We start from the raw sequence: 24,327 nt of genomic DNA, 5'->3' as shown, positions 1-24,327 counted from the left end.
TCTCACAGCCTCATGTCTCCTCTTCCTCTGAGCCACAGCTCCACTATTGTCCACAAACTAGTAAACCCATCAGTGAGCCTCACTACTGCACTGGGTGACATGTTCCTTCATCACCATGAACACACACAAGTTTATTCTGACTCAGTCCCACACACACCGTCCTGCTGCCCCAAACACTAACTAGAGCACCACGTGTGAAGTCTCATCTCAAAGTGGCACGACTTGGAAACGTGTGTGTGTGTGTGTGTGTGTGTGCAGATGGTGACAAACATTTTCTGTTTTTCAGGCTCTGTGTGCACAAATTGAGCAGCTGGAGGACGCTCAGATTAAAGCCAACAACACGGTCTCCAACCATAAAGAGGCTATGCAGCTCCTGCAGACAGAGCTGCAGGACAGCCGCGCACAAGTCGAGGACAAGGAAAATACTATCCAAACCCTCAACAGAAGACTGCACCAGTCTGAGGTTTGTCTAAAGGGCTCGTGTTCTGATCTCAGTTTGTTATTGTGGTCTGGTTTTTGTTTGTTTGTTTTTTGGGTAAACCATTTCAGTTTGGGTCCTTAGACTTACACAGAGCAGCTTTTTTAATATTTGTCTTTTTCTGCTTCAGGGAAATTCATCACCCAGTGCTGCTGAGCTGGAAAAACTCCGAGTTAAACTGTTCGAAAAAGACGTGGAGTTGAATTCAGCATCTGCTAAACACAAACAGGAGTAAGAGACTTTGGATGCAGTCTGACCCTTTGTTTTGTTTGTTCTGGTTTTCTCTCATCTCTTGGATGTACCTAATAGCATTTCTGTGGTTGCCTTCTCTTCCCAGTCATGTTAGAAATGATTGATCCATTCAGTAGTATGTTGTACCAGTCCTCCAGAGTTTATTCAGTTTATTCCACGACTGACTGGTCTGACCAGAGCTTTGCCCCCCTCAGGATCCAGAGGATGACCACACTGCTGAATGAAAAGGAAGAGTCACTGAGGAAACTGAAGGAGACCTTGAGGAAATCACAGCAGCAAGGAGAGGAGTCATGTAAGTCAGCAGTGTGTGTATACGTTAGACCTGAACGATTTTGGAAAATAATCTAATTGCGAAAAAAAAAATTATATATAAATTTTATTTTTTTTAAACCAATATTGCGATTTAATATGCGATTAATTTCTTTAAAGTCTTTACCTTCTGTATTGTTCAAAATGGACAAGCAGTAAATCGGTGTATAATATGACCAACACAACATTACATAGATTAAACATACACTGTTCCTTCTTGTAGGCCAGGCCTGTGTTAAAATGAAAGTAGGTGATGCATGAATTATTATGAGCAATGGTGGAGAAGAAATATCAAATTCTAATATGAGAAAGATCATTTGAGAGTCAAGTCATGGCATTAAATAATATGATATATCATCAGGTCGGCCTACAGACCACAAGAAAAACTAACTCACCACAGTGTGTTCTACAGTAAGCGCTCAATACAAAACCCACAGTTCAGTCCATCTCAACAAAAACAGTTTGAGGTTCAATTCAAAAGTTGGCCAACGACAATAAAACCAAGTGACGCCTCTCGTGTTTAATAGACAAGTTTAGTAATTCTCCGACAACACCGGAGTTCCCCCCTCAGATGCTGGTCAGCAGCTGTAACTCGGGACAGACTGCGCCTCTTTCAGACTTGTGAGTTTGGTTTGAAACGCCGTTTCACAGATGTTTCCTGAGCTGACTGGTGGCTGTGTGTGTGACTGTCAAACTTAAGGCCATTGTACAACAAGAAGGCAAGGTACAGCGTAACGTGCAGACGAAGCATCACCTTCGTCTGCAGACTGCTTTCCTCTTGGGTGTCGTGTGCCCAGAGTGCAATCGCAGCCTTTGCTATTAGAAAATCTCGTTTTGTTACATGGCGATAATATAGCAAATGCAATTAATCATTCAGCCCTAGTATACATTGTCTTTTATCTTGGGGAAAATGTAGTTCTACTTGCTTACAGCTGTTAGCTTCGGCTGGCAACACTGAGTTAGATTTTTCTTGAGCCCCAGTTTCAAGAGTTAAATCCTTATAAACACTGGAAGCTGGATCACAATATTAAATGAAACATCTCTATTAGAAATGTTTTTCTCCCATCAAAACTCCAATATCTGAATAAAAGAACTTAAACTGAGTCACACAGCATAATTAAATGAATATAAAAACAAAAGTACTCCTTAGTTTCTTCGTTTGGTGCTAATTACTTAAAGAGGCTGAAGACCTGTAACTCAGCTTTGTAGTTTGTACACTAGAGAATGTGTTCTCTCTTTGGTATGCCTGCAGACCTACTACAAAGCCTCTATAGCAAAGTTACAAAGATAGACTGCTCATTCCCAAACAAATGTTAAACAGCATTTTAACATTTAAGAGATTTCAAAGATGGCACAATGCTGAATAGCAGAAAAAGTCCTAAGTATCAGCAAATCTGTGGCAAAACAGGCCAGCGCTGCTAAAAGAGCTCCCAGTGTAGCCTCACTGTATAACAACTGTATGTTGAGACAACAAGGACTAATGTAATGGAACAGTTATAGTAAAGGAATGAATTCAGCATTTGTAGCTGCTAGCCTGCCGCTAACACTGGGAGCTCTCTGCTCAACGATCGGACAAGACCTAACCGGCCTGTAATTCGTACAGCTAACTGACACTATTGTGTGCACACTACACACCTGCCAGGCTGGTGATGGATGCTGACTTTTTTTTGCCCTTTTGTGGCCAAACGTTGATTAATGCAGCTTTAAAGTGCATTTAAAGAGGATGTGGTCATGTTGAATTCAGTCCTGCAGGGAGAGGACCTTCATGCCAGACTGACCAACCCCAGAGGTTTGATCAAGAGCAGCATTCTGCTGGAGAAGACCAAACTGGAGGAAGAAGTCAAACAGCTTCAGGTTAAAATAAGCCAGCTGGAAAGGTAAGGGCAAGCAGTTTGGGGACAGTTCATGTGATTCAGTCCATCTTCTAGTGCTGCTCTGACATCTGTCCCCCGTCACACCAGCTCGGTGTCCAGTCAGCAGGCAGAGATCAGCAAGTGGAAGAACAGAGCCATCAGGATGAAGGGGAAGAGCACGGCAGAGGTGGACAGGCCTTCATCGCCCTGCACTCCCACTAAAAGGGGCCTTCCCATGGCCTCAGACTCCTCCAACGTCTTCTGCTCACCAAAGAAGTTTCTGGTTACTCCCAAGAAAGTCCTGGACTCTCCCAGGAAGGTTTTGGAGTCTCCCAGGAAGCTGTTGGACTCTCCGAAAAGCAGTTTCTTTGATGTGGGTGGAAGCTCAGAGTTGCTGTCCAGATCCTGTCCCAGGCAGTTCTTTGATAACTCCAGCCTCGGGACCATTCCAGGTAAGCTACATCTAAAGTTCACCTCCCTGTACTGCTGTTTGTCTGGTAGTCTTAACACCATAAAGACCTGAGCTGTTTGTTTTGCCAGAGGTTTCCCAAGTTCCTGATACACCAGATGCAGAGAAGGGTAACTGCTGTAACATCACTGTGTTTGGGCCATCACTGAGGGTGTACTAACAGAAGCATGGGGTGTTGGGACTTCACCAGTCTCCCACTGAGCCTTAAAGCCTGAGTCAGTCGATAAGTCGATATTGACTAGCGGCAGTGTACAGCGTACATGGCTGTCATTTTTAGCTGACTCATTTGTGTCAGCTAAATTTATTAGCCAACTAATTTGTGTGGGCAGCTACAAATAAATCGATGTAGAGTAAACACTGCTGGATGTCAAGATAGATGAACTTATTTAAACAACATGAAACGTTAGGACTACTGGAAAATAGTAGTGACCAATAATTTTTCAAGTCTTTCAGTCAAAACACTAAAATGTTAAGTCATGATTACAGATGGAGCTTGAGAGGGTACACCAAGCTTTCCAGTAGGACCAACTAGCTCAAACTAATGATCCAGCAGTCCTGCAGGAAGTCCTCTGAAGTTCAGTTTGAGCTGAAACTGTTGAGAGATGTGTTGGCTGCTCATTTTGAGGCTGCAGTTTGTGGTGCTTTGAGCTGTTCTGTTACACACTGAGGTGTTTCCAGTGTTTAGTCTACCCGTCATATTAACAGGGGGTACAAAGTACATACAGAAATACAGTACAGGTCGAAATGTCACCAGGTAGGTTAAAATAGTGGGGCTTTCAAACTAAGATGCTCTCTAATGATTTTGATTCAATGAATTTAATCATTTTTATTTAAGACTTTGACTTATTAGAATTTAGCTTGAGGGTTTGCACTCCTTTTTTTTCTTAAGTGGGAAAATGCCCACAATTCATAGTTAAAAAGCGGGAATTGATTAAGATAGTACTGCACCTCCTGTGTATATACTACAAACATAAACTGTGTCCTGTGATGGCATAGTCAACTAGAAGCAACAACAAACACTGACGGGTGACTGAAACACTTTATTACAACCACTACTGTTTGTTACTGGCACATTATTAACAACAAATCTCCTGTGCATCTGTCCAAGACCTTTATGAACATCACAAGACAAAAGATGGAGACCTGTAAGGGTCATTTGATTCTGTTTATGTATATTAATGTGAGTACTGTTAAAGTAAATGTGTTGTGTGTTGCAGATGCAGACAGGAAGGAGGAGTGGTGGCCTAAGTCTCCTAACGGGGAGGAGATGTGTAAAACCCAGTAAAGTGTTCCTCCCGTGAAATCTTTTTAAATGTCTTTTCAATGTTTCTGGCTTTTTATTGTTGTGTAGTGTCTTCTTTGACATTCTGTCTTTCTTACAGTTTGACTAATAAAGTTTGTTGACTCTCTCATTCACATTCAGTCCAGTGACTGTTTCAGGAGCCAAATGGAAATGTTAGGAAGGACCAGCTAAATGTTAGTTTTTGGATACAATTGAGGACTGACATGTGTCAAATCATTGTAAGATGTATTTGATGCTGTTCATGTGAGTCTTTGATTTTTATTTTTTTTAACAGTAATGTAGCTAGGTTTGTTGCTGCCATGAATTACAAATGAATACTGTGGAAGCAAAGTTTAAACATGGTGTTACGAATCAGTTTCCAATAAAACATAATGAGTATCCATAGTTAAGATCACGATTAAGGCCTTTATATTGAGTTGGTGTTAAACCCATATTATCAGTAATTTTCAGCATATTCATATGTTAGTATATTCATATAATATTTTTACTGTTTTGAAATACAGTGTTGGGTGAGTTACTTCCAAAATGTAATACATTATAGATTATTATTTGCTGTCATTTGAGATGAGTTATATTACAGTATTACTGTCTGTGAATTGTAATGCTTTACATTTGCGTTACTGTCACTGCTGTTTAATGGGCGCATTTTTCTGATACCAGCTGTGCTGTATGGGTGGGGGGGTGAAATAGGATAGATCGTCTCCCCATTAAGAGACGCTGTGCTCATTTACGCACGAGGTACAGCAGCATAACGTCATCATGCTGTTTGAATCTCCTGACACTCCGACAGGTTCGGTCAGTATGAACTGACAGCAGCCTATGATCATGAAAGTAATTCGTTAAAGCACAAACAGCCTATAGAAATATATTTACCCATGATCCATTAGGAGAGCTGCCCGGTAGTTTGCACCCCCTACATCTCTACCATCGGATTCCCGCAGCAGGAAATAACGATACTCTTACCCATGGATTTGTTTTTTTCTGGGGCTGAAATGTTTCTGGGTGAATAATTAAAAACACAAAAAACGTTATTTCAGGTTAAAATGCGTGTAATGCACGTTACTGAGATTGTAACCGGTATAATATAACAGATATGGAGTAATGCCTTATATTACGGCAATACAGCAAAAAGGAATACTTTTGTAACGCGTTACTCCCAACACTGGTGAAATATAAAGTGTTCCAGATGTTGCTGTGGCGGGGCAGAGGCCCTGTAGTAAGGGGACAGCCAGGGGAACTCCCTCTCCCCTGCTGCCAAGGTGTCTGGGGTTAAGAACATACTGAGGTCAGCAAAGGGAAGATACCAGGTGTAAAGGCAATGACGTAACCGTCGGCACGAGTGTAGAAAGATGCTCTTGAGTGGTGGGGTGCAGGATAGAGCGCGCACCCGGTTGAGGCATAGACAGTATATTACTAGACGAAGCCACCCCGCTGATTTGAATGGAGAGCAGTGAAGTCGGTTTTGGACCAATAAAATACTACTACAGGGCCACTTCCTGTTGGCACCAGCATCTACTGTGCACGATCGTGCTGCATGACCGTGGTTTAATGACGTAGAGCAACTGCAGAAACAGTAATTCTGATAGCTGCGCCAACAAAAAGTTTCATGGCTCAGTGTGTTTGAGGCAGCTCGTCTCTGTTTAATCAGCCCACCTACAAGGCTCACCTACCAAACACCAACGCAGCGTCACTGATGGCCGAATGTTTTTAGATTGCCAAAAGTTTATCATCTAAGCAATACGGTTATATCTCATGTGCGACGGGCTGTCACAGGGATTTGAAGTCATTTTTGGGCCTACATGGAGCCCTCCATACAGGCTTTGGTTGGCTTCACTGTTCCAACTCTGGCTTACCCCCTTGGGTTGAGTCCGACCCACGGCCCTTTGCTGCATGTCGTCTCCTGCATTTCCTCTTTCAACTGTCCTATCACAGATAATGGGACAAAATATCTTTAAAAAAGTTGAGTGTGTAAATGGCGGGGTCAAATGATTGAAGCCGGTGAACGACCTGAGGGGCTGTACACAAGTCCAGCAAGAAGGAACATATGTAACAGGAACATATATCAAGTTGGTAAGGGCAAAAAGACACATGAAGGGGCGGGGAGAGGTATAAAACCAGGCCGCAGCAACTCCGCTTCAACACAGCTCATTCTCTAACAGAAAACTCAACCAAGACAAATCCCAGGACATTCTGGCAAAAAACCAAGAACCTAAATGGAGACCACATACCAACAACACTCAAATCATCAGACACAATAAGTGACAATAAAGAAAAGGCCACACTTTTCAGCCCTCACGTAGAGACATTATTTATAAACTGTAAACCTTTTTATTCACCGCGGGAGTTTTCCTCGTTTGTTCTGGTCGCTGTTTACATTCCACCTCAGGCCTGTGTTAGAGAGGCGTTACTACACCTGGCCGACCAGATAATTAACGTGGAGAAAAAACATCATGAACAACATTGTTCTTGGGGACTTTAACAAAGCTAACCTCAGTCATGAACTCCCAAAGTACAACCAGGCCAGGAACATGCTGACTCTTTCAGTGGATCACAAACTTTCCTGACTGACAGGAGTCAGCAGGTGAGGTGGGGGTGTGTGCTCTCCCCACTGCTCTTCTCCCTCTACACCAACGACTGCACCTTAGGAGACCCATCTGTCAAACTCCTGAAGTTCGCTGACGACAGAACGGTCATCGGCCTCATCCGGGACGGTGATGAGTCGGCCTACAGACGGGAGCTTGATCAGCTGGCTCTCTGGTGCGGTCAGAACAAACTGGAGCTTAACACGCTCAAAACTGTGGAGATGGCCTTCAGGAGGAGCCCCCCCCCCACTCTGCCCCCCATCACCATACTCAACAGCCCTGTGTCTGCTGTGGAATCCTTCAGGGTTCCACTATATCCCAGGACCTGAAGTGGGAGCCCAACACTGACACCATCATCAAGAAGGCCCAGCAGAGGATGTACTTCCTGCAGCAGCTCAGGAAGTTCAACTTGCCTAAGGAGCTACTGATCCAGTTCTACACAGCCATCATCCAGTCTGTTCTCTGCACCTCCATCACTGTCTGCTTTGGATCTGCCACCAAAAAGGACAGGAGCAGACTACAACGGACAGTCAGGACCGCAGAAAAGATCATCGTGCCAACCTGCCCTCCATTCAGGACTTATACATTTCCAGAGTCAGGAAACGGGCAGGAAACATCACTGCAGATCCATCTCACCCCAGACACAATCTGTTCCAGCTCCTCCCCTCTGGTAGGCGCTACAGAGCACTGTACGCCAAAACCAACAGACTTAGGAACAGTTTCTTCCTACAAGCCATCACTCTGATGAACAGCTGATTTCTGACTCACGATGTCAGGAACAATTCTTGTGCACTAACCCAGTAACTCATTGCACTGTGTACATGTGCACATGTATGCATGTATATCACATCCACCTCCGACATGTACATACTCCTGCATCCTTTGCACTCTGCTCACTGTACTATTTGTCAACATGTCTATATTGTTTTTGTTCATAGTGTGTATATTTGTGTTGTCTACACTGAAGTCTGTGTCTGATTTTATTTTATTTTTATTATTGTTATTTTGTATTTTTGTCTGAGTAAGCACATGGTGAGCAACGTACAATCCTGCGTCAAATTCCTTTTATGTGTACACATACCTGGCAATAAAGCTGATTCTGATTCTGATCTGGAAAAGATTAACTCTTGTCCGACAGACACCCATTTTGACAACGTATGGAAAATTGTGGTTGACCAAGAAATAGCCTAACGCATCACAAAAGAGACAAACAACGGCAACCTGAATACAGAGAACCAACCCCTCACAAAAGTTACCATCCAAGAAATACAACTGCACCTAAAAGAGATGAAAAACAAAGCACCAGGAGAAGATAATGTCGACACCACACTCACAAAACAAGCACCAGCCATCTACTTTCAGCACCTCGGGCTGCTCCTCTCTACCTGCCTCACCACTGGCTATTTCCCTTCACCATGGAAAGTTGCAATTGTCAAAAGATTCACACAGTACCACAAGCTAGCGTCCCATAAGCCTGCTCAGCCACATAGGAAAATTATTTGAAAGAATACTCACTTCACGTCTCCCCAGCCACATAGAATCAATTTTCAGAAAGGGAAGAACCACCACAGGCAACATTCTCCATCTACAGAAACTTCAATAAAAAAGAAACACTCATTCTAAAATGATGGCACAACGGATTCAAATACAGACCACTGGACACCAAACCCAAACTCCCAAAAACCACCCAGTCCATCATTTCAAGCTTTCTCGATAACTGCCAAATCAAAGTTAAAGGTGCTTCCACCATCTCAACTCTGTTCACTCCCCAAGCAGGAGTTCCACAGGGTGTAGTTCTGAGCCCACTTCTATTCCTCATCTACATGTCTGACATCTACTACCCCCCAGCTATCATAGCCACAGTTTCACAGTTTGCAGATGACCTCTGCTACTGGTCCAGCTCCAAATCTCTAAACCAAGCAGCAAAGAAACTTCATACATGCAAAACTGAAATAGAAACCTGGTCAAATATGTGGAGGCTCAAACTGAACCCTGCCAAGACACAGTGCGTCCTCTTCACCAAAAAACAACACCTGTAGCCCAACAATATCAGCCTGTCACTGAACAACCAGAAGATCAATATCAGTAAAGAAGCAACACTCCTCTGTGTAACATTTCAAAACAACATGACCTGGACAAAACAAACCAATAACCTGAAACAAAAAGCAAACCGACTGAACCACCTCAAAGCCCTCTGTGGGAAACATGGCGCAACACCCTCTACAATCATTAAAGTTTACCTGGCATACATAATAATAATAATAATAATAATCTTTATTTGTAGAGCATTTTTAAAAAACAAATTACAAAGTGCTTTAACAAGTGTAAAGACAATAATACCCAAGAGACAATAATACAAAAACAATACAAGATAAAAGCATGAAACATTGAAAAGACTAAAATACACGTTTAAGATAAATATAAAATTAGTAAGAGAATAAAATAAAAGGGATAAAATAAAGTCAAATAAGATCGGGAAAGGCTCTCCTATAAAAGTATGTTTTAAGAAGGGACTTAAAAGAGTTCACTGACTCAGCTAACCTAATTTCCTCGGGCAGGCTGTTCCAGAGCCTCGGGGCCCTTTCGCCTGTCCCCTTTAGTTTTCAGTCGAGACTCTGGAACAGACCACTCTTTGAATACTCCCTCCCCATCTGGATCACCATCTCTGATAACCAGCTACAACGTCTACAAATAATCCAAAACAAAGCACTGAAACTGGCTCACAGACTCCCATCCTACATCAGCATCCATTCTATACACACCATCATCGGCATCCAGACTGTCAGACAGAGACACCAAGCCACAGCATTGAAATACACGAGAACAGCAATAAACAATCCTGCCCTCCAGAAAACTGGAAGCACATGCCACTGTTGATACCCCCTGCTCTGCTCTCTCAGTGTTGCACTTATTTCTTATTTTCCCATCACGCTTCATTTACTGTCCAGAGACACCATAGTGTGTCAAAAACTAATGTTACTCCTTATTACACAGAGTGATGCCTCCTGTGCACAGAGCTGCCCCAAAGTTACAGATCATTCTTTGAAATCAAGACTCACGGCGGAACATTGTGAAGCAACAGTGTATGTGCATCAAACTTTCTCCGTTTCACTGGCACAGTCGTTCTACAAATTACCTGTGGGGGGCAGCAACGCGGCTCTGCTGCGTGCAATCTGCCGCAGCAGAAGAAGAGGAGGCGTCTGTACGTACAACGTCACTGGATGTTATTAGTGCGTTGCGCGCGGGAGATTTAGTTATCAAACAGCGGAGTGTGAGGGAAAGCAGAAGGTAGGTGAAATCAAACAGCAGATTATTGGAATAGATGGTGAGGAGAAGTATTAACTGGGATTGAACTTGTCAGCTCGCTGTCTGCGGCGGGTAACTGACGCTAACGCTAAATTACCTCCAAAGCAGCTGAGAGAAAACAGCGCCAAGTGCTGCGGCCAAGCTAACAGTTCACCAGGGTTAAACTGCTGACCGTGAAGTCTGTTCAGAGGAGAAGCTTCGTGAAGCTAACGGCTTTTCAGTGTTCTCACCGGTTAACGTTACAGTTTTTTCTTAGGTTAAATGAGCTAATGTTAGTCTGTTAACCTGCTAATTTAAGATGGTGCCTACAGTTGCCTACTTTTGTACTTTATTTAGTTTCGCTGTGTGACGAAATCAACATCACTGCGTACTTTAAACTTAAAGACAGTGCTATAATATTTCCAATTAGATGATGACTAACTATAATGCTATCATATGGTACATACCTAACAACAGTAAAAGGGGAAGAGGTAAACCAAGCATCCGTTGCTCATTACACTAGGGAGAACAGTCCAATGAATCCAATCAAGACCATTCATTTAGCAGTTATAAAAAAACGCATACTTGGCAGCAAGGTTTGTCTCTTAGCATTACTGTGGCTGAGCCTCCTCTCCCTCTCTGCAGACCATGGCTATGAGGAGCGAGGCCAGGGTGGAGGCAGAGGCAGAGGAGGAGGAAAACTTCGGGCCACAGCCTCTGTGCAGGCTGGAGGTATGTACCCTGAAATAAACGGAATGTCCCGTGCTCTCTCTGAGTGAGGGCTTTGTTTGCCTGTTAGTAAACTGGGCTGGGTCAACATCTGAACATTTTATTTCATATTTATACTTCCTACAGCTGTGGCGTTGACCTCCTTATCTAAAGGTGTTAGTCATTTGTACATGTCAGTCTCCTGTATAAATATGCGCCTGAGTGACTTTTCACAAGGAGAATCTGGCCAGGTCGCATTTAGAAACGTTTCCATAACAACGCAGCTCAGGATGGAAGTGAATGGCAGGGAAATGTGTCTGGAGCTTTCTGAGATCAGTGTAACTTTTTTATTTTCCATTCATGACAATAAAAATCTGTTGCAATGACCAAACACTGTGAATGAGCCAGTTCTGAGTCGTGGCGGAGGTTCTTGTCATGTCAGATGAATCTATAAAAATGTATCTTCAATGATTTTCCCCTTTCCGTGCGGGACACACTACATTGGAGTTTAGCTTTCATTCACGTAAGCTGCTTACAGTTTGAGTATTTGGCCAAGCACTTTACCATCAGCATGTGACTAAATGGGAAATGAGTGGCTGTCTAATGTCTTGCCGTTTTTCACTCTGTGACCTGTAGACTGATTCTGTGTTCTGTCCAGCCCATTGGTCAGTGGAGTTGGTAACGTGCTGCCATCCTAACAGTCTGCATTTTAGAATCCATCAATTCAGTTTAATTCAGTTTTATTTATATAGCACCAAATCACAACAACAGTTATCTCACAGCGCTTTTCATAAAGAGCAGGTCTAGACCGTACTCTATGATGATATTTACAGAAGCCCAACAGTTCCCACCAAGAGCAGCACTAGGAGACAGAGGCAAGGAAAAACTTCCTTTTAAGAGGCAGAAACCTCGAGCAGAACCATGGCTCAGGGTGGGCGGCCATCTGCCTCGCCCCCACTGATGCAGTCTGTGAGAGAGCGCACAGCGCTGCTCTTCCTTGACTTCTTCATTTCACAGTATGTCGTTCTGCAGCCGTGGCACTGCTCACTGGCGGTACGTTTGCTGTTTACAGTTTCCTCTCTGAATGAATGCTCAGCTGTGTCTTGTTCCAATCTCTCCACATGCAGCAGTGTGGAATCAGTGCCAGTGACATCAAGAAGCTGGAGGACGCAGGTTTCCACACCATCGAGGCAGTGGCCTATGCTCCCAAGAAGGAGTTGCTCAACATCAAGGGCATCAGCGAGGCCAAGGCTGACAAGATCCTAGTAAGAAATGTTACTCAGTGTCCCAGAGTGATTGATGAGTTCTTACTGGACTGTCCTTATGCAGCATTCAGCCTGCCTGCCACCTTCTTGTAGGGGGGCAAGTGGACATGAGGATACTTTGTGTCAGTAATGTTTTATGTAATCTGTGAAAAGCCTAGCCCTAAAGGGGCATTTTAAGCCAGACTTGCAGATATGTAGCTGTCATTTCTCCAAAACCACCCAGACATTCTTTCGCTGAATAAATCTGACAAAAAGGCCGTCAGCTGCAGAATCATGCTTCATGATCCAGTGCTTAGTTTGAATGGTTGTTGTTGAGGTTTCCAGAGGCCACAGCATCACTGTAACACCCCAGTTATCTGGGCTTCTTTGGCCGACAGTAGTCTCTGTGTCACACTGTAATGCCTTTGCAAATTCACAACTGCTGCTGTGTCTCTGCACGGGAGGTGCTCAGTAGATATTACACAACATGCTCTGACCTTACTGAAACAGTTCAGCCTCTTAGTCCAAGCTGGCTGGTACCGGGGATACTTCGATCCACTAATATTCTGATGGTGATATATCAGCAGATAATCAGATTTTTTAAAAGGAACCCTTGAGAACTTTGACCTCAAACACATCTGTGCTGATATTTACTGCTAGTTGTCAGCAGAGATAAAGACAGACACACGTGTATCACCTGTGATAATATCTGCTGATATTTCGACCCAACCAGGTTATCTCTTCAGCTCTGTTTCTTCTGCCTTGTTAGGTTTCTCTGTATTAGGTCATTTCCTTTTGCCCTTCCTCCTCAGGCTGAAGCGGCCAAACTTGTGCCTATGGGTTTCACCACAGCTACTGAGTTCCACCAGAGGAGGGCAGAGATCATCCAGATCTCCACAGGCTCAAAGGAGCTGGACAAACTCCTGCAGGGTTCGTATATCATCCAGAAAGAGCTGTTTTGAGATGCCCCAGTGGACGTTAGACCCAGGCTGACAGATCCTGGGATCATGATGTGAACGGAGTACTTGGAGATGGGAGGAACAGTAAGCGTGCCGCATTGACTTGTGGTCTGTCCTGCAGGTGGGATTGAGACGGGCTCCATCACAGAGATGTTCGGAGAGTTTCGGACGGGGAAGACCCAGCTGTGCCACACGCTGGCTGTCACCTGTCAGGTAGAGTTCAGACTGACTGCAGAGAGCGCCTCTGGGCTGTCGGGACAAGTCGTGGAATGTAATATGATCCACTGGCATTTGTCTGTAGTTCAGACTGTTTCAGTTCAAAAGCACTCATAACTATTTGGAAGAAGAACAAATACCCAGTATACACAATAAAGGTATGTACTGGTTACTGGTGAGCACTGGAAATTGTAAAATGTCTCTTGTGTCCACAGCTGCCCATTGATCAGGGGGGCGGAGAAGGTAAAGCCATGTACATCGACACAGAGGGAACCTTCAGACCAGAGAGACTGCTCGCTGTAGCGGAGAGGCCAGTCCGCACCTTTCCTTTCCAGCTTGAATGCAAAGATTAGCGCTCAACAGTTGTTAGCCCAGCAGTGCAGCTCAGCACACCCACATTCTGCACTGCGAACATGTTTGTTATTGTAGGAAAATGTTCTGTGAAGGGAAAAGGTTGGAATTACATGAGAGGTTGGGGGAAACTGGAGCGATGAAAGGCAGATTCAGATTTGGGACATGCACAAACAGCCTTTTTGCACCACTTCAAATAGCAGGAAGGTGCCGTCGTTTCATGTGCCTCTCTTTGCCATCAGGTATGGGCTGGTAGGCAGTGACGTTCTGGACAACGTGGCCTACGCCCGAGCCTTCAACACAGACCATCAGACCCAGCTGCTGTACCAGGCCTCCGCCATGATGGCCGAGTCCAGGTCAGGCAGCACAAACTGTCGTGCTAACAGAGGGTTAACCTGTGTGTCTGTGCTGCATCTGAGCACAGATGCTAAGAGTCCGGCAGCTGTTGATGCAGATGCTGTCTGAGAGTTTTTATTATTTAGACATTAAATAAAACAAAGCACCTGCTGCACTTTTACACTTCCAATGTAAATCTTTCAGCAGACCTGTCTTTGGAAGCTTAACTGGTCTATAAATATACCTGTGTGTACTTTTCCTCTGTAACTGAATACCTCCTGTAGTGTTGTGCAGCCCTGCAGCTAACACTCTCTCACTGTGTGGCAGGTATGCTCTGCTGATAGTGGACAGCGCCACAGCTCTGTACAGAACAGACTACTCGGGCAGAGGTGAGCTGTCGGCCAGACAGGGACACCTGGGACGCTTCCTGCGCATGTTGCTGCGGCTGGCTGACGAGGTAGGCGGCTCGGCTGTAGGCAGGTGTACTGCCTGGTAACGCCACGCTCTGACTGTAGCATCAAGTATCCCAGACAATGTGACAGCCATTCAGAAGTTTTATTCCAGTTTGGTCATATTCACTCTCTGAACCTACAGTGTGATGGATTTTAATGGGGAGGGTTCAAACTCAGCCTTCTCTAACATGACTGTTTGTCTGCCCCAATCCTACAACAGTTTGGTGTTGCCGTGGTGATAACCAACCAGGTGGTAGCACAGGTGGATGGGGCAGCCATGTTTTCTGCAGATCCCAAGAAACCAATTGGAGGCAACATTATGGCTCACGCCTCCACCACACGGTGAGCAATGCAGTGCGTCTCTTCCTGCTGACAGCTTTAACAGAACTCAGGGTGCTTAAACAAGTGCAGCTTGATGGTTGTAAGATGGCACCACCGTTAAAACGGGTCATGTCTTTGCAGCCTGTACCTGAGGAAAGGCCGAGGAGAGACGAGGATCTGTAAAATCTACGACTCGCCCTGCCTGCCAGAGGCTGAAGCCATGTTTGCCATCAATGCTGATGGAGTGGGCGACGCCAAGGACTGAGCCGCCAGAGCACAGAGCGCGGTGGGCGGTGTTGCCGTCACACCTGCGGACTCATTCTTGGACTCAAGTGTTGTGTGTACTGCTGCCTCACACGAAGCCTCAGACTGATAATCCTGCTAATCCAGATGTGGAGGTCAGGGCTTGTATGATTTGGTTTGGTGCTGACTGAGGCAGACTCTGAGATGGTCCTGGCCTTCTGGAGACCAGTGGTGCATCAGTTTTCACACTGAAGCACACTGCACTCAGCTAAGGAAAGAGAGACGTTCTGCAGTTATGATACAGCAGCTCGTTATTACCAGATGCTGTGCTATTATGATAGTTCATAATTACAGTCTCATCAGATCTCTACTATGTACTTACAACATCCATAAATATGAAAGTTCAGTAAAAGGAAATCTTTACCGTTATATTTACCAAAAAATATAACCTGACCAAAAGATCTATATTACGTTATCACTAAAAAAAGGTCTCATAATTCCAAGTTCTTAATGACGTAATTATTAGATCTTTAATGTGTTATGGGCCAAAAACACCATTCCAACTAATGAGCTCATAATTATGAGATATGAAGTCATAATTACAGACGAGGTCTCAGTTTTCTTCGCTGAATGCAGTGTGCCTCTAGTTTTATCAGTTCTGCTGATGTCTGACTTGTTTTCGGAGAAACATTATTTTGCAGTGACGGCGCTCCTGTAAAGCCTTACTTTGGTCATTTCTGGGAAGCAACGCCTCGTCTGTCACTACTGCTATGCCCCTTTGTTTGTTACACCGGAACCTTCTGTATATAAGCTTCATTTGTTTTACTATTAAATTGATGTCTCATTTGTTATCATGGAAAGCTAAAGCTTCCATACTTACCGCAGTGTTCTTGCTTTTCTGGATGGTTACACATATGTGACTTAGGGTTTGATTAAACATGCAACAACAAATTTACCAGAAAAATCCAAAAAAGAAATTTATTCAATGTTATCCATTTGTCAGTTAAGTGCATATTCACTTTTCATCATGGGATCAGAATATTGAGGTTTAACATGATGTCCACTGTCTGCAGCATGAGCCTCATCAACAATAAATTAAAAGTAGAAAAACAAAAAGTGCCATTAAATGTTAAATCACAAAGTAACACTCCGCTGACATACTGCAGCTCTACTTCCACTTCAAAACATAAAAGGACTGCAAAACCACGCAAAGCATGAAGACGCTGTCCTGGTCCACTGAGAACAGTCAGACAGGCCGTGCACAGCTGCTGTACTGCACCGTGTACTGGGGGCTTAACTGCACACATTGTAAGAAAACCGTGTTCTCTACATCAGTGAAGCGTCTCCACTAAACACTGAGATGGACCCAGCAATAAAGGGTGTAGTTCATCAGATTTATTAGTTGTAGTGCTCTTTCCCCTAAAGCTCTAAAAAGATCCCTGATGAGGCCTATCAGCAGCTCTGTTTCAGATCGTTCACTGCTGGGGGAACGTCCTCCCCTCCGAACCTGAGAAATGTCTGCACTCCTGTTAGTCCCTATGTTGCAACCTCAGACTCATTAGTACAAGTAGAAATGATTCAGCTCTGTTATCGGTCTCTTGACAAGCTAAACCACCTGCATGACTAGATTCCACTAGAGGGAAGGGAGGAAATATGAAAACACAAACATTTCAATAGACTGCATATTACTCAATAAAGCCATATTAAAGTTAGCAGAAAATAAATATACATCAATAAACTCCAGATTATTTCACAGTGACAGTATACAAAGAAATCCACCAACAAAGCGGCGCGGCCCCACTCGCCACTTGGTGCCAGGCTGGATCTCAGGAGGAAAAAGTCTTCAGATTTTTCTGCCAGTTAAGACTAGAAGCTGAGCCTCCAGTTTAGACGTCTCTTCATCCTTACAGAAGAAGAAAAGACAACAGTGAAAAATGAAACCTTATAGCATGCAGGTAGTCTCAGCGTGTCAGTGGTACGCATCTCCGTGACGCGCTGGCTGTAATCAGCAGCGCAGACTAGCAGAATAGTGTGCTCTTACATCATGAGTGTTTGTGGGCATCTTCAGAGCCAGCTCAGTCCAGTTGGTGGCTTCAGAGATGTTTCCCAGGTCCTTGTGACACTACGAGTGAACCAACAGTGTTTTTAGTCTCAGTCAAACACTGAAGAATACACCGCGCTATGTGAGCTGTGAAAATCATTCCTTAACTGTGATAACACTAAAAAACTAACTACTGCTTGCCTTTCGCCCTTTGAGCCCTCTCCTGTTCTGCTCAGTTTCCACACTAACATCATTCCTTGGCTTTTATGCTTGAATGAATGGATAGGAGAGAGTCAGTGTTTCAGGTATGCCGAAAACTGTACTGATGGTGGAGACATTGAAAGGTCAGTGACCTCAGTGTGGACCTATCTGTTTACAGTCACAAATGTGAATCATGAACGGTTCTGCTGCCTCAGCTGCTCTCTCTGCTGGATGTATGTAAAGTCTCTGGTACAGTCTGTTCAATGATCTGATTCTTTACCTTTGCGATGTACAGTCTCACTGTCCTGGAGAAACCTGGACAGAGTTCTTCTGCCTGGAAATTCAAGTCACAGATTTAATATATGAAATAGTGTTTTACACCCGCATGTCCATAAAGAAAATGAATACAGAATGAGAAGCTTGCTAAAGCAGATGTTCAGCCCTGTTGGTCTGTGTGGGTCTGAGGTGTGACATCAACGCTTCTCTCTCTCTGTCATACCATCAAAGGATAAAAAAATACCACAATAAATATTTAAATATGGGAACGCCAACACTCTTTTAACCTGTATTTACAGGAGACAGCTTCAGACAGCTCTTTGTATGCCCCCCCCCCCTTGCCTCCAGCTCTTTGTATGCCCCCCCCCCCTTGCCTCCAGGACTACAGACACTACCAGACAAAGGGCAGTCTGGCTCCAACAGTCGTAGGTTGCTTATTTACAGTGTACACAAAAAGCGAGCCTGACACTCCCATAGCAATAAACAAGAAGCGGCAGTGTGTTCACCATAAAACCCTCCCTGGTCAGCCCCCCCCCCCCCCCCCCAGACTGGGTGTGTATTGTTGCAGAGTTGGACGGAGGACATATTAACAAGCGAGATCAGAGTAAAGCAAAGATCTCTGGACAGCGACAGCAGTCTAGTACCTTGAGGAAGTTCTCCAGGGCATCGTGCAGGGTGGAGGTGGGGGGGCTCCGGTAGAGGGCAGCAGCCGCTTTCTTCTCCAACCAGTCCAGAGAGGCTACCTGCAGAGACACACAAAGCTCGGGTCTTGAATGAAGTTCGAGTGCGGTCAAAGTCTCACGAAAAGATTTAAACTTTTGGAGCGATGTGGCTGCCTGTAGTTCACAGTCCTGACATCTGAATGTCTGATGGTCGTCCGATAAGACCAGAGTCATCGACAACAGCAAACCACAGCCCTTTGTCTCACCTCGTAGCACCATCTGCCGAGCAGGTAGAAACACACAGGGTCATCGTCTCTGAGGGCGAGTGCACGGTCCAGATGCTCCTGAGAAGACAGAAACCCTGTCACATACTGCACACCACAGTGTCGGCTAACACACACCAAGTGTGCTGGGTTACCTTTAATATGTGGCTGCTCTTCAGTCTGCTGTGCATGCTCTCATGCTGCGAGGTCAGTCCCGTCAGCACAGCAAACCTGGAACCCAAAACACCAACATTTAACCAAACGGTGAGCGGTGGGGAGCGACATCTGTGACCCCACAGTGAGATCACTGATCTTACCATTTGTGACACTCAGCATTCAGGCCGTTCTTCTTCAGGGCCAACTCCGCCTCCTCTCGCCCTGCAACAGCAGCTCACAGCTCAGTCACAAAAACCACAATAGTCTTGCAGGTTGAAACAGTCATGTTACGTCACAAGGCAGCAGTTTTGAGAGCAGACAGCGTCACTTGAGTTCTGGTTCTGCAGGGTACGTTCCTCCTCCCAGGATACTTGAGCTACCCGGGTCGCCCCGGCAGTCTTGTTTCTGCCACAGTCTTTGAAAGGTGGAGGACCTTCAGACTGAAATACTTAGCGACATGGATACTTGCCAGTGTAAAATGGAGTTTTTAACTTTGGGTAGATTTGCTAAACAGAAAGAATTTGTTTTAAAGAAGTAGCGAGCTGTTTTCTTTCTATGCTCAGTGTTTCCCCTGAACCACCTCCACATCGTCTTAGAGGAGCACTGCTACCTACTTAACATTCTCTACGCAGATGCTCCTACCTTTCAACATCCACCTACACAGGTAAACTAGCGACGGAGCAGCGAGACACTCATCTGAGCCGTGCTGCAGGGCCCACAAGCAGGGCCACGCTAGCCCTTTCTCTCCAATGTATTTCCACTGAGGCTTCATTGATTGGCTCGTTCTACCTTTGCTTCCCTTTGATGTAATGCTGTGTGTGGGTAAAGGGTGAGTGTCCGTTACCTTGCTGCGCATAGGTCTTCTTCTCCTGTTTGTCCTCAGTGGACTCGTACATATCACTGTAAGCCCGAGCCAGTCGCCATAGAAACTCCCTGCTGTCTCCATACTGCCAACACAGAATCAGAAAAGTACCAGTAATTCATTGCACGTTACTGTAATCAGATTACTTTCCCCACATTAAACTCATGGAATTAGCCTGGTTACTGACTGTTCTTTAATGACTACTGACCCTGACTGTGTGTGACAAGACAAGCAGCTACTGTTATTGGTCCTACAGTAACCCATTATTCTAATTATTATTAAGATAACAGATGCACAGATGGACCCACTTCAGTTTGCTTATCGCTCAGGCAGAGGGGTGGACGATGCAAAGGTTTGTATTACACACTATCCACAAACATCTGGATTCTCCCAACACGACAGCCAGACTCCTTTTCGCCGATTTCTCCTCAGCATTTAACAGTTTGTTGCCACATATCCTCGCTGAGAAACTCTCCACCTAGACGACCGACTGATTTTGTGGATAATGGACTTTCTTACCAACAGGTCACAGAGAGTCCTGCTCAATGATACATTATCTGATGGCCTGTACACATCAACTGGTTCCCCGCAAGGCTCTGTCCTCTCACCTCTGCTTTTTATTCTTTACACCCAGTCAAACTGTCGCTTGATGAAGTACATTGATGATACAGCTCTTCCATCTTTGCTTAAGCAGAGGGCTGCATTGTGCCTTGAATTTATACTCACTACAATCCACCTATACAGTACATGAATTACTGAATTACTTATACTTACATAATTACTTATGAATGTTTAATAATGTACTTATATCATTTAGTAATGCTGCTTTGGACTTTGGTGACAACGCTCATATACATCTGTCTATTTATTTATCAATTTATTAGGCTATGTTTATTATGAAATATGTTTTTTATTTAATTTGTACAAATCTACGGGCCTCACAATTGCCCCTTGGGGATAAATAGTGTTTTGAAATTGAAATGGTCATGTGATCAGAGTCCTGTCCCGTACCTCTGCTCTGTTGTCCAGCAGCAGGCGAAAGCCTTCTGCCTTTAAGCTAGCGTCTCCTGTGTGGAGGATGTCACTCTGAGCCAGGAGGAGGGCCAGCTCCCCGCTGGGAACTTCAGTCAACAGATGCAGCCTCCTCCCCCCCTCCTCCTCCTCCTCCTCATCCTCCTCCTCCTCCAGCCCTCTCTCCTCCACCTCTTCTTCCTGGGAGTCTTCCTGGCGGAGGGTGAGCACAGTGGCACAGCTCCTGTCCTCCTCTTCCTCAGACTCATGTTCAGGCTCCCGCTCACCTTCCTCTCTGTCTGTGTCCCGGTCTGTGTAGTCCGACTCAGCATAGGCCGTCGAGTACCTGGGACACACATGGGGATAGAGTAGTCTCTATGAAGCTGTTCACAGTGTTTAGGACACAAAGGGTCTCAGAATCAAAACAAGGACATGTACAGTTAAATCTATCAGCATGGATCAGTGACATGCAAGCCCGCCTTCCTGGTCGACTACATTAACATGAATGCTGTACTATCAAGTGCACCTGATAAGCCTTCAAACTCATCGGTCTTGGACTCAAGCCGGTCTTCCTGGGTTCTATTTCATCGTCTCACAGGTACCTGAAACATGCCTCACCAGCCCAGTGCGAGCTTCATTCTAAACACCTGGGCCGAATAAATGTCAGTCAGTTACATAATATTAGCCACACGTGGCACTATTTACCCGTCTTTAATCGTTTTAGAGATTAACACGAATTAGCTCATTAAGCTTGTTAAGAAACCATTACAAATGTCCACAGCGGTATAAATCCGGGATCACAGCCCTACACAATGGTACATCTCTACTGGACTCACAGGCCAGGCTGTTTTCAAGAATCAAGGAGGCAGATGACTTCAGACACCTGATCTGCCCCACAGACCAAAGACAGGAACAACAAAAAGATCTGCACTGATCAGCAGCTTTAAAGTGACAAGATCAAGTAACTAAGACTATCACAGCAAAAAGGACGCTAAGTATCGGACAATGAATGAATGAATCTGTCTGCCGGTTCATCAGTCACATACATCAGTATAACAAATGAAAAACAAAAGTCCTTTTTAACAACTCCAACCCAGGACATACCCTCCTTCGCTGGTCTCTTCAAAGGTGCTGGCCACGCCCTGGCTGGCAGTGAAGTAGATGGAGCTGGAGCCGGTGGAGTCGGTACGCTCCCTGTGGATGACGTGGCGCCGCCGACGTACCCGCTGATTGTCCTCCACTCCCTTTCTGAATGTGGGCGAAGAGGAACACGAACACATCAGCCCCAACCCTCACGTGGTCTGTTTGATCCCATTATCAGAACATCCTGATAGCTAACACCCCCCTCTATTACACGGACTGATACCGATCAGCTCTCACTGTGCTATAGGTCGTATGTTTCACCTTCATAAAAAGCAGCTTTCAAAGTCCGACCACTCACTTGACATCCTGGATGATCTGCACGGCGATGTCCTGCAGGCCGCCTCTCAGCTCAGCTACCTCCACGCGCAGCGAGGACACGCAGCTCAGCACCTGGTCCAGCTGGTTCCTGAGCTCCAGCTGCTGCTCTGGGGACAGGCCCTGCACCACTGCCTCCACTGCTGCCAGAGCCTGCTGCTGGGCCTCCACCTCTGCACAAGGAGACAGGACATATTAACATGTGGGTTTGGATTTGTAATTTAGTCAATCCCTAACTGTACCCCAATCCCTAACCCTTCTCCCACCCACCAAACATGAACATCCATCCATCCATTTTCCCCTGTTTACCCAGGCTGACTGGGCAGCAGCCCAGATGTCCCTACATCAGATTCTCCTTACTTACGTCCTCCTGCTCTTTCTGGACCCTGGTCTCCTCCCACTTCCATGTGCTGAGAATACCTTTACATGGAGGCATCCAGAAGACACCCTAATGAGGCCTGAACCACCATGTACTGGCTCTTTCCAATACCATGGACTTCTTTTTCATTCCTTCCAGATATCTAGCAAATTGTAAAGCTGTGGCTTCAGTGAACTGCCGCTTTAACATGGTGGTGGGGCAGGAAGAGGGGGGGCAAACTGGTCTCAAAGTAAGAACAATGCAAAAACCTTTAAGGAGCAGCGCAACCTTGGCAAAGGGCTACCTCCCCAAGATCAGCAAGAATCCCAGGCCTGCCACTGATCAGACCTAGGGTGTCTTCTGGATGCCTCCATGTAAAGGTATTGTCAGCATGTGGAAGTAGGAGACCTAATGGCCAGGCTCAGCCTGAAGGAGTGATGTGGGGCTGCAGCCTTGTGGGCCAACTAAGGGCAACTTGCAAGGCTAAGAATGAGGTCATGTGGACTGCTATCCTCGTGGCAGGCAGAGGCAAGGGCAACAGCATGCTGTCCCCAGGCTCACATCTCTTATTTAATTACCTCCAGTTTAAGTGTAGGAAATACATGTCTGAGGAGTCTCAGGGTTTTAACAACTGAGATAAGGCACCTTTGCAAATGTTAGAACCATCAGGTTATTTGCTGTTTTCTGGCCAGTAAGCCCTAAAACCCTGCTCACACACAGGCCAGGTTAAAGCCTCAGAATAAACAGTCCTGTAATAGGAAATTCCAATGAAATGCAATACAACCCATCTCGAACTCAAACAGTGATTACGGTGAGCTGTGGTTGATAATAACTGCAATGCATTTCGGGAAAAATACCTCTAACATCACACATGTGGTATGCATCATTTATCACCATACCTGACGAGATTGCGCAGTTGGAACCAAGCATTTCTCTCTCTCTCTCTCTCTCTCTAACACACACATCAGCGCACCAGCGCCGGGCAGAGCAGAGCCCGTTACCCACCCTGTGCCTCCAGCGTCTCCCGCAGCAGCGCTGCTCCATCCGCCGCCTCGAACAGCCGGGGAGCAGGCTGGGCCTCCAGCACCACTCTCTGGCATCTTCTCCTGCTGACCTCTCTGTAAATGATGAAGGCAACCAAGCCCAAGCCCGCTGTAGCCCCCACAGCAAGCCCGATTAACCCGTTCCGTCCGAGCGGCGTGTTCATTTCTGCGCAGACGCAGGTCGTTGATAACTAACGTTAACGTTCGCGTTACTGTCAGTTGCCGTTAAGTTACCGACAAACGCCTCCTTCACATGTCGCTGTATCGTTAGTGGACCTCAGGGTTCCAACCACATGACCGGACCCTCTTCACGTAGATTAGTGTAGAAAATAAGGCTGATACGGGGCACGCTCACTGCTAGCACGTTAGCCTTACGTCATGAACCTTTCGCTGGCTGAACACAGTGACGACTTTAAATAACACGCAGATAATATCACAAGTGTCCGTTAGGATCTCACCTTTATGTTCCCACGACCCGTTTCGAAGTAAGGTTAGAGGATTTACCTTTACAACATATCGAGATGTGCAATGGTAGTCGGCTAGCAGCAATGATGCTACGAAAATGAAAAGAGAAACTACATCACATCAGCAACACCCGCATCACATCCACTAGCACCACTGTCAACAAGGAGGCT

At 45.4% G+C, this 24,327-nt stretch overlaps 3 protein-coding genes across 8 annotated transcripts in view; 2 read left to right on the top strand and 1 right to left on the bottom strand.

Annotated features, from left to right (window-relative positions):
- cenpe (centromere protein E) overlaps nt 1–4,777 on the top strand; it is a 30,738-nt gene extending 25,961 nt beyond the window's left edge. For 4 of the 5 annotated variants that reach the window (XM_038726462.1, XM_038726461.1, XM_038726460.1 and 1 more), the window contains 7 exons: nt 287–463; nt 609–709; nt 925–1,022; nt 2,784–2,916; nt 3,001–3,344; nt 3,433–3,471; nt 4,579–4,777. In XM_038726462.1, coding sequence (XP_038582390.1) covers nt 287–463; nt 609–709; nt 925–1,022; nt 2,784–2,916; nt 3,001–3,344; nt 3,433–3,471; nt 4,579–4,646 — 960 coding nt within the window. In that variant the 3' untranslated portion in view covers nt 4,647–4,777. The remainder of the gene's footprint in view (nt 1–286; nt 464–608; nt 710–924; nt 1,023–2,783; nt 2,917–3,000; nt 3,345–3,432; nt 3,472–4,578) is intronic. The other variant, XM_038726459.1, reaches the window with a different exon arrangement.
- Nucleotides 4,778–10,458: 5,681 nt separating this feature from the next.
- rad51 (RAD51 recombinase) lies at nt 10,459–16,312 on the top strand. The gene is made up of 10 exons (XM_038726494.1): nt 10,459–10,534; nt 11,177–11,263; nt 12,367–12,504; nt 13,296–13,413; nt 13,564–13,655; nt 13,874–13,968; nt 14,252–14,365; nt 14,673–14,802; nt 15,018–15,139; nt 15,260–16,312. Exons 2-10 carry the CDS (start codon nt 11,180–11,182, stop codon nt 15,381–15,383), a joined length of 1,017 nt encoding a protein of 338 aa, XP_038582422.1. The 5' UTR covers nt 10,459–10,534; nt 11,177–11,179; the 3' UTR covers nt 15,384–16,312.
- A 13-nt stretch (nt 16,313–16,325) lies between these two features.
- Nucleotides 16,326–24,327, bottom strand: rmdn3 (regulator of microtubule dynamics 3). 2 transcript variants are annotated; one of them, XM_038726488.1, is made up of 13 exons: nt 23,655–24,327; nt 22,275–22,464; nt 21,938–22,081; nt 20,834–21,179; nt 19,805–19,907; nt 19,122–19,182; nt 18,960–19,035; nt 18,808–18,885; nt 18,524–18,622; nt 17,884–17,937; nt 17,604–17,671; nt 17,403–17,483; nt 16,326–17,264 (listed from the first exon to the last, which is right to left on the bottom strand). In XM_038726488.1, exons 1-12 carry the CDS (start codon nt 23,854–23,856, stop codon nt 17,426–17,428), a joined length of 1,479 nt encoding a protein of 492 aa, XP_038582416.1. In that variant the 5' UTR covers nt 23,857–24,327; the 3' UTR covers nt 16,326–17,264; nt 17,403–17,425. The 2 variants fall into 2 exon arrangements, with proteins under 2 accessions (XP_038582416.1, XP_038582415.1); XM_038726487.1 differs by lacking the exon at nt 17,604–17,671 and having other exon boundaries at nt 23,655–24,325.

Source organism: Micropterus salmoides, unplaced genomic scaffold, assembly GCF_014851395.1.
Source record: "Micropterus salmoides isolate LMB-PRFRI ecotype aquatic unplaced genomic scaffold, ASM1485139v1 Ms_hic_scaffold_18, whole genome shotgun sequence".
Classification (NCBI taxonomy): Eukaryota; Metazoa; Chordata; class Actinopteri; order Centrarchiformes; family Centrarchidae; genus Micropterus; species Micropterus salmoides.
Note: the sequence above shows the minus strand (reverse complement) of the source record. Positions and strands in the feature narration are given on the sequence as shown.

Bases quoted from the DNA above. Each gene is read 5' to 3' on its own strand.
- rmdn3 (XM_038726487.1), bottom strand. From the start codon at position 23,856: ATGAACACGCCGCTCGGACGGAACGGGTTAATCGGGCTTGCTGTGGGG. The intron at 22,465-23,654 runs GTGGGTAACGGG...CTCCTTGTGCAG, and splicing joins GGAGACGCTGGAGGCACAGG to AGGTGGAGGCCCAGCAGCAG. The intron at 17,265-17,402 runs GTAAGAGCACAC...TTCTTCTGTAAG, and splicing joins TGCCCACAAACACTCATGAT to GATGAAGAGACGTCTAAACT.
- rad51 (XM_038726494.1), top strand. From the start codon at position 11,180: ATGGCTATGAGGAGCGAGGCCAGGGTGGAGGCAGAGGCAGAGGAGGAG. The intron at 11,264-12,366 runs GTATGTACCCTG...CTCCACATGCAG, and splicing joins AGCCTCTGTGCAGGCTGGAG to CAGTGTGGAATCAGTGCCAG. The intron at 12,505-13,295 runs GTAAGAAATGTT...CTTCCTCCTCAG, and splicing joins CCAAGGCTGACAAGATCCTA to GCTGAAGCGGCCAAACTTGT.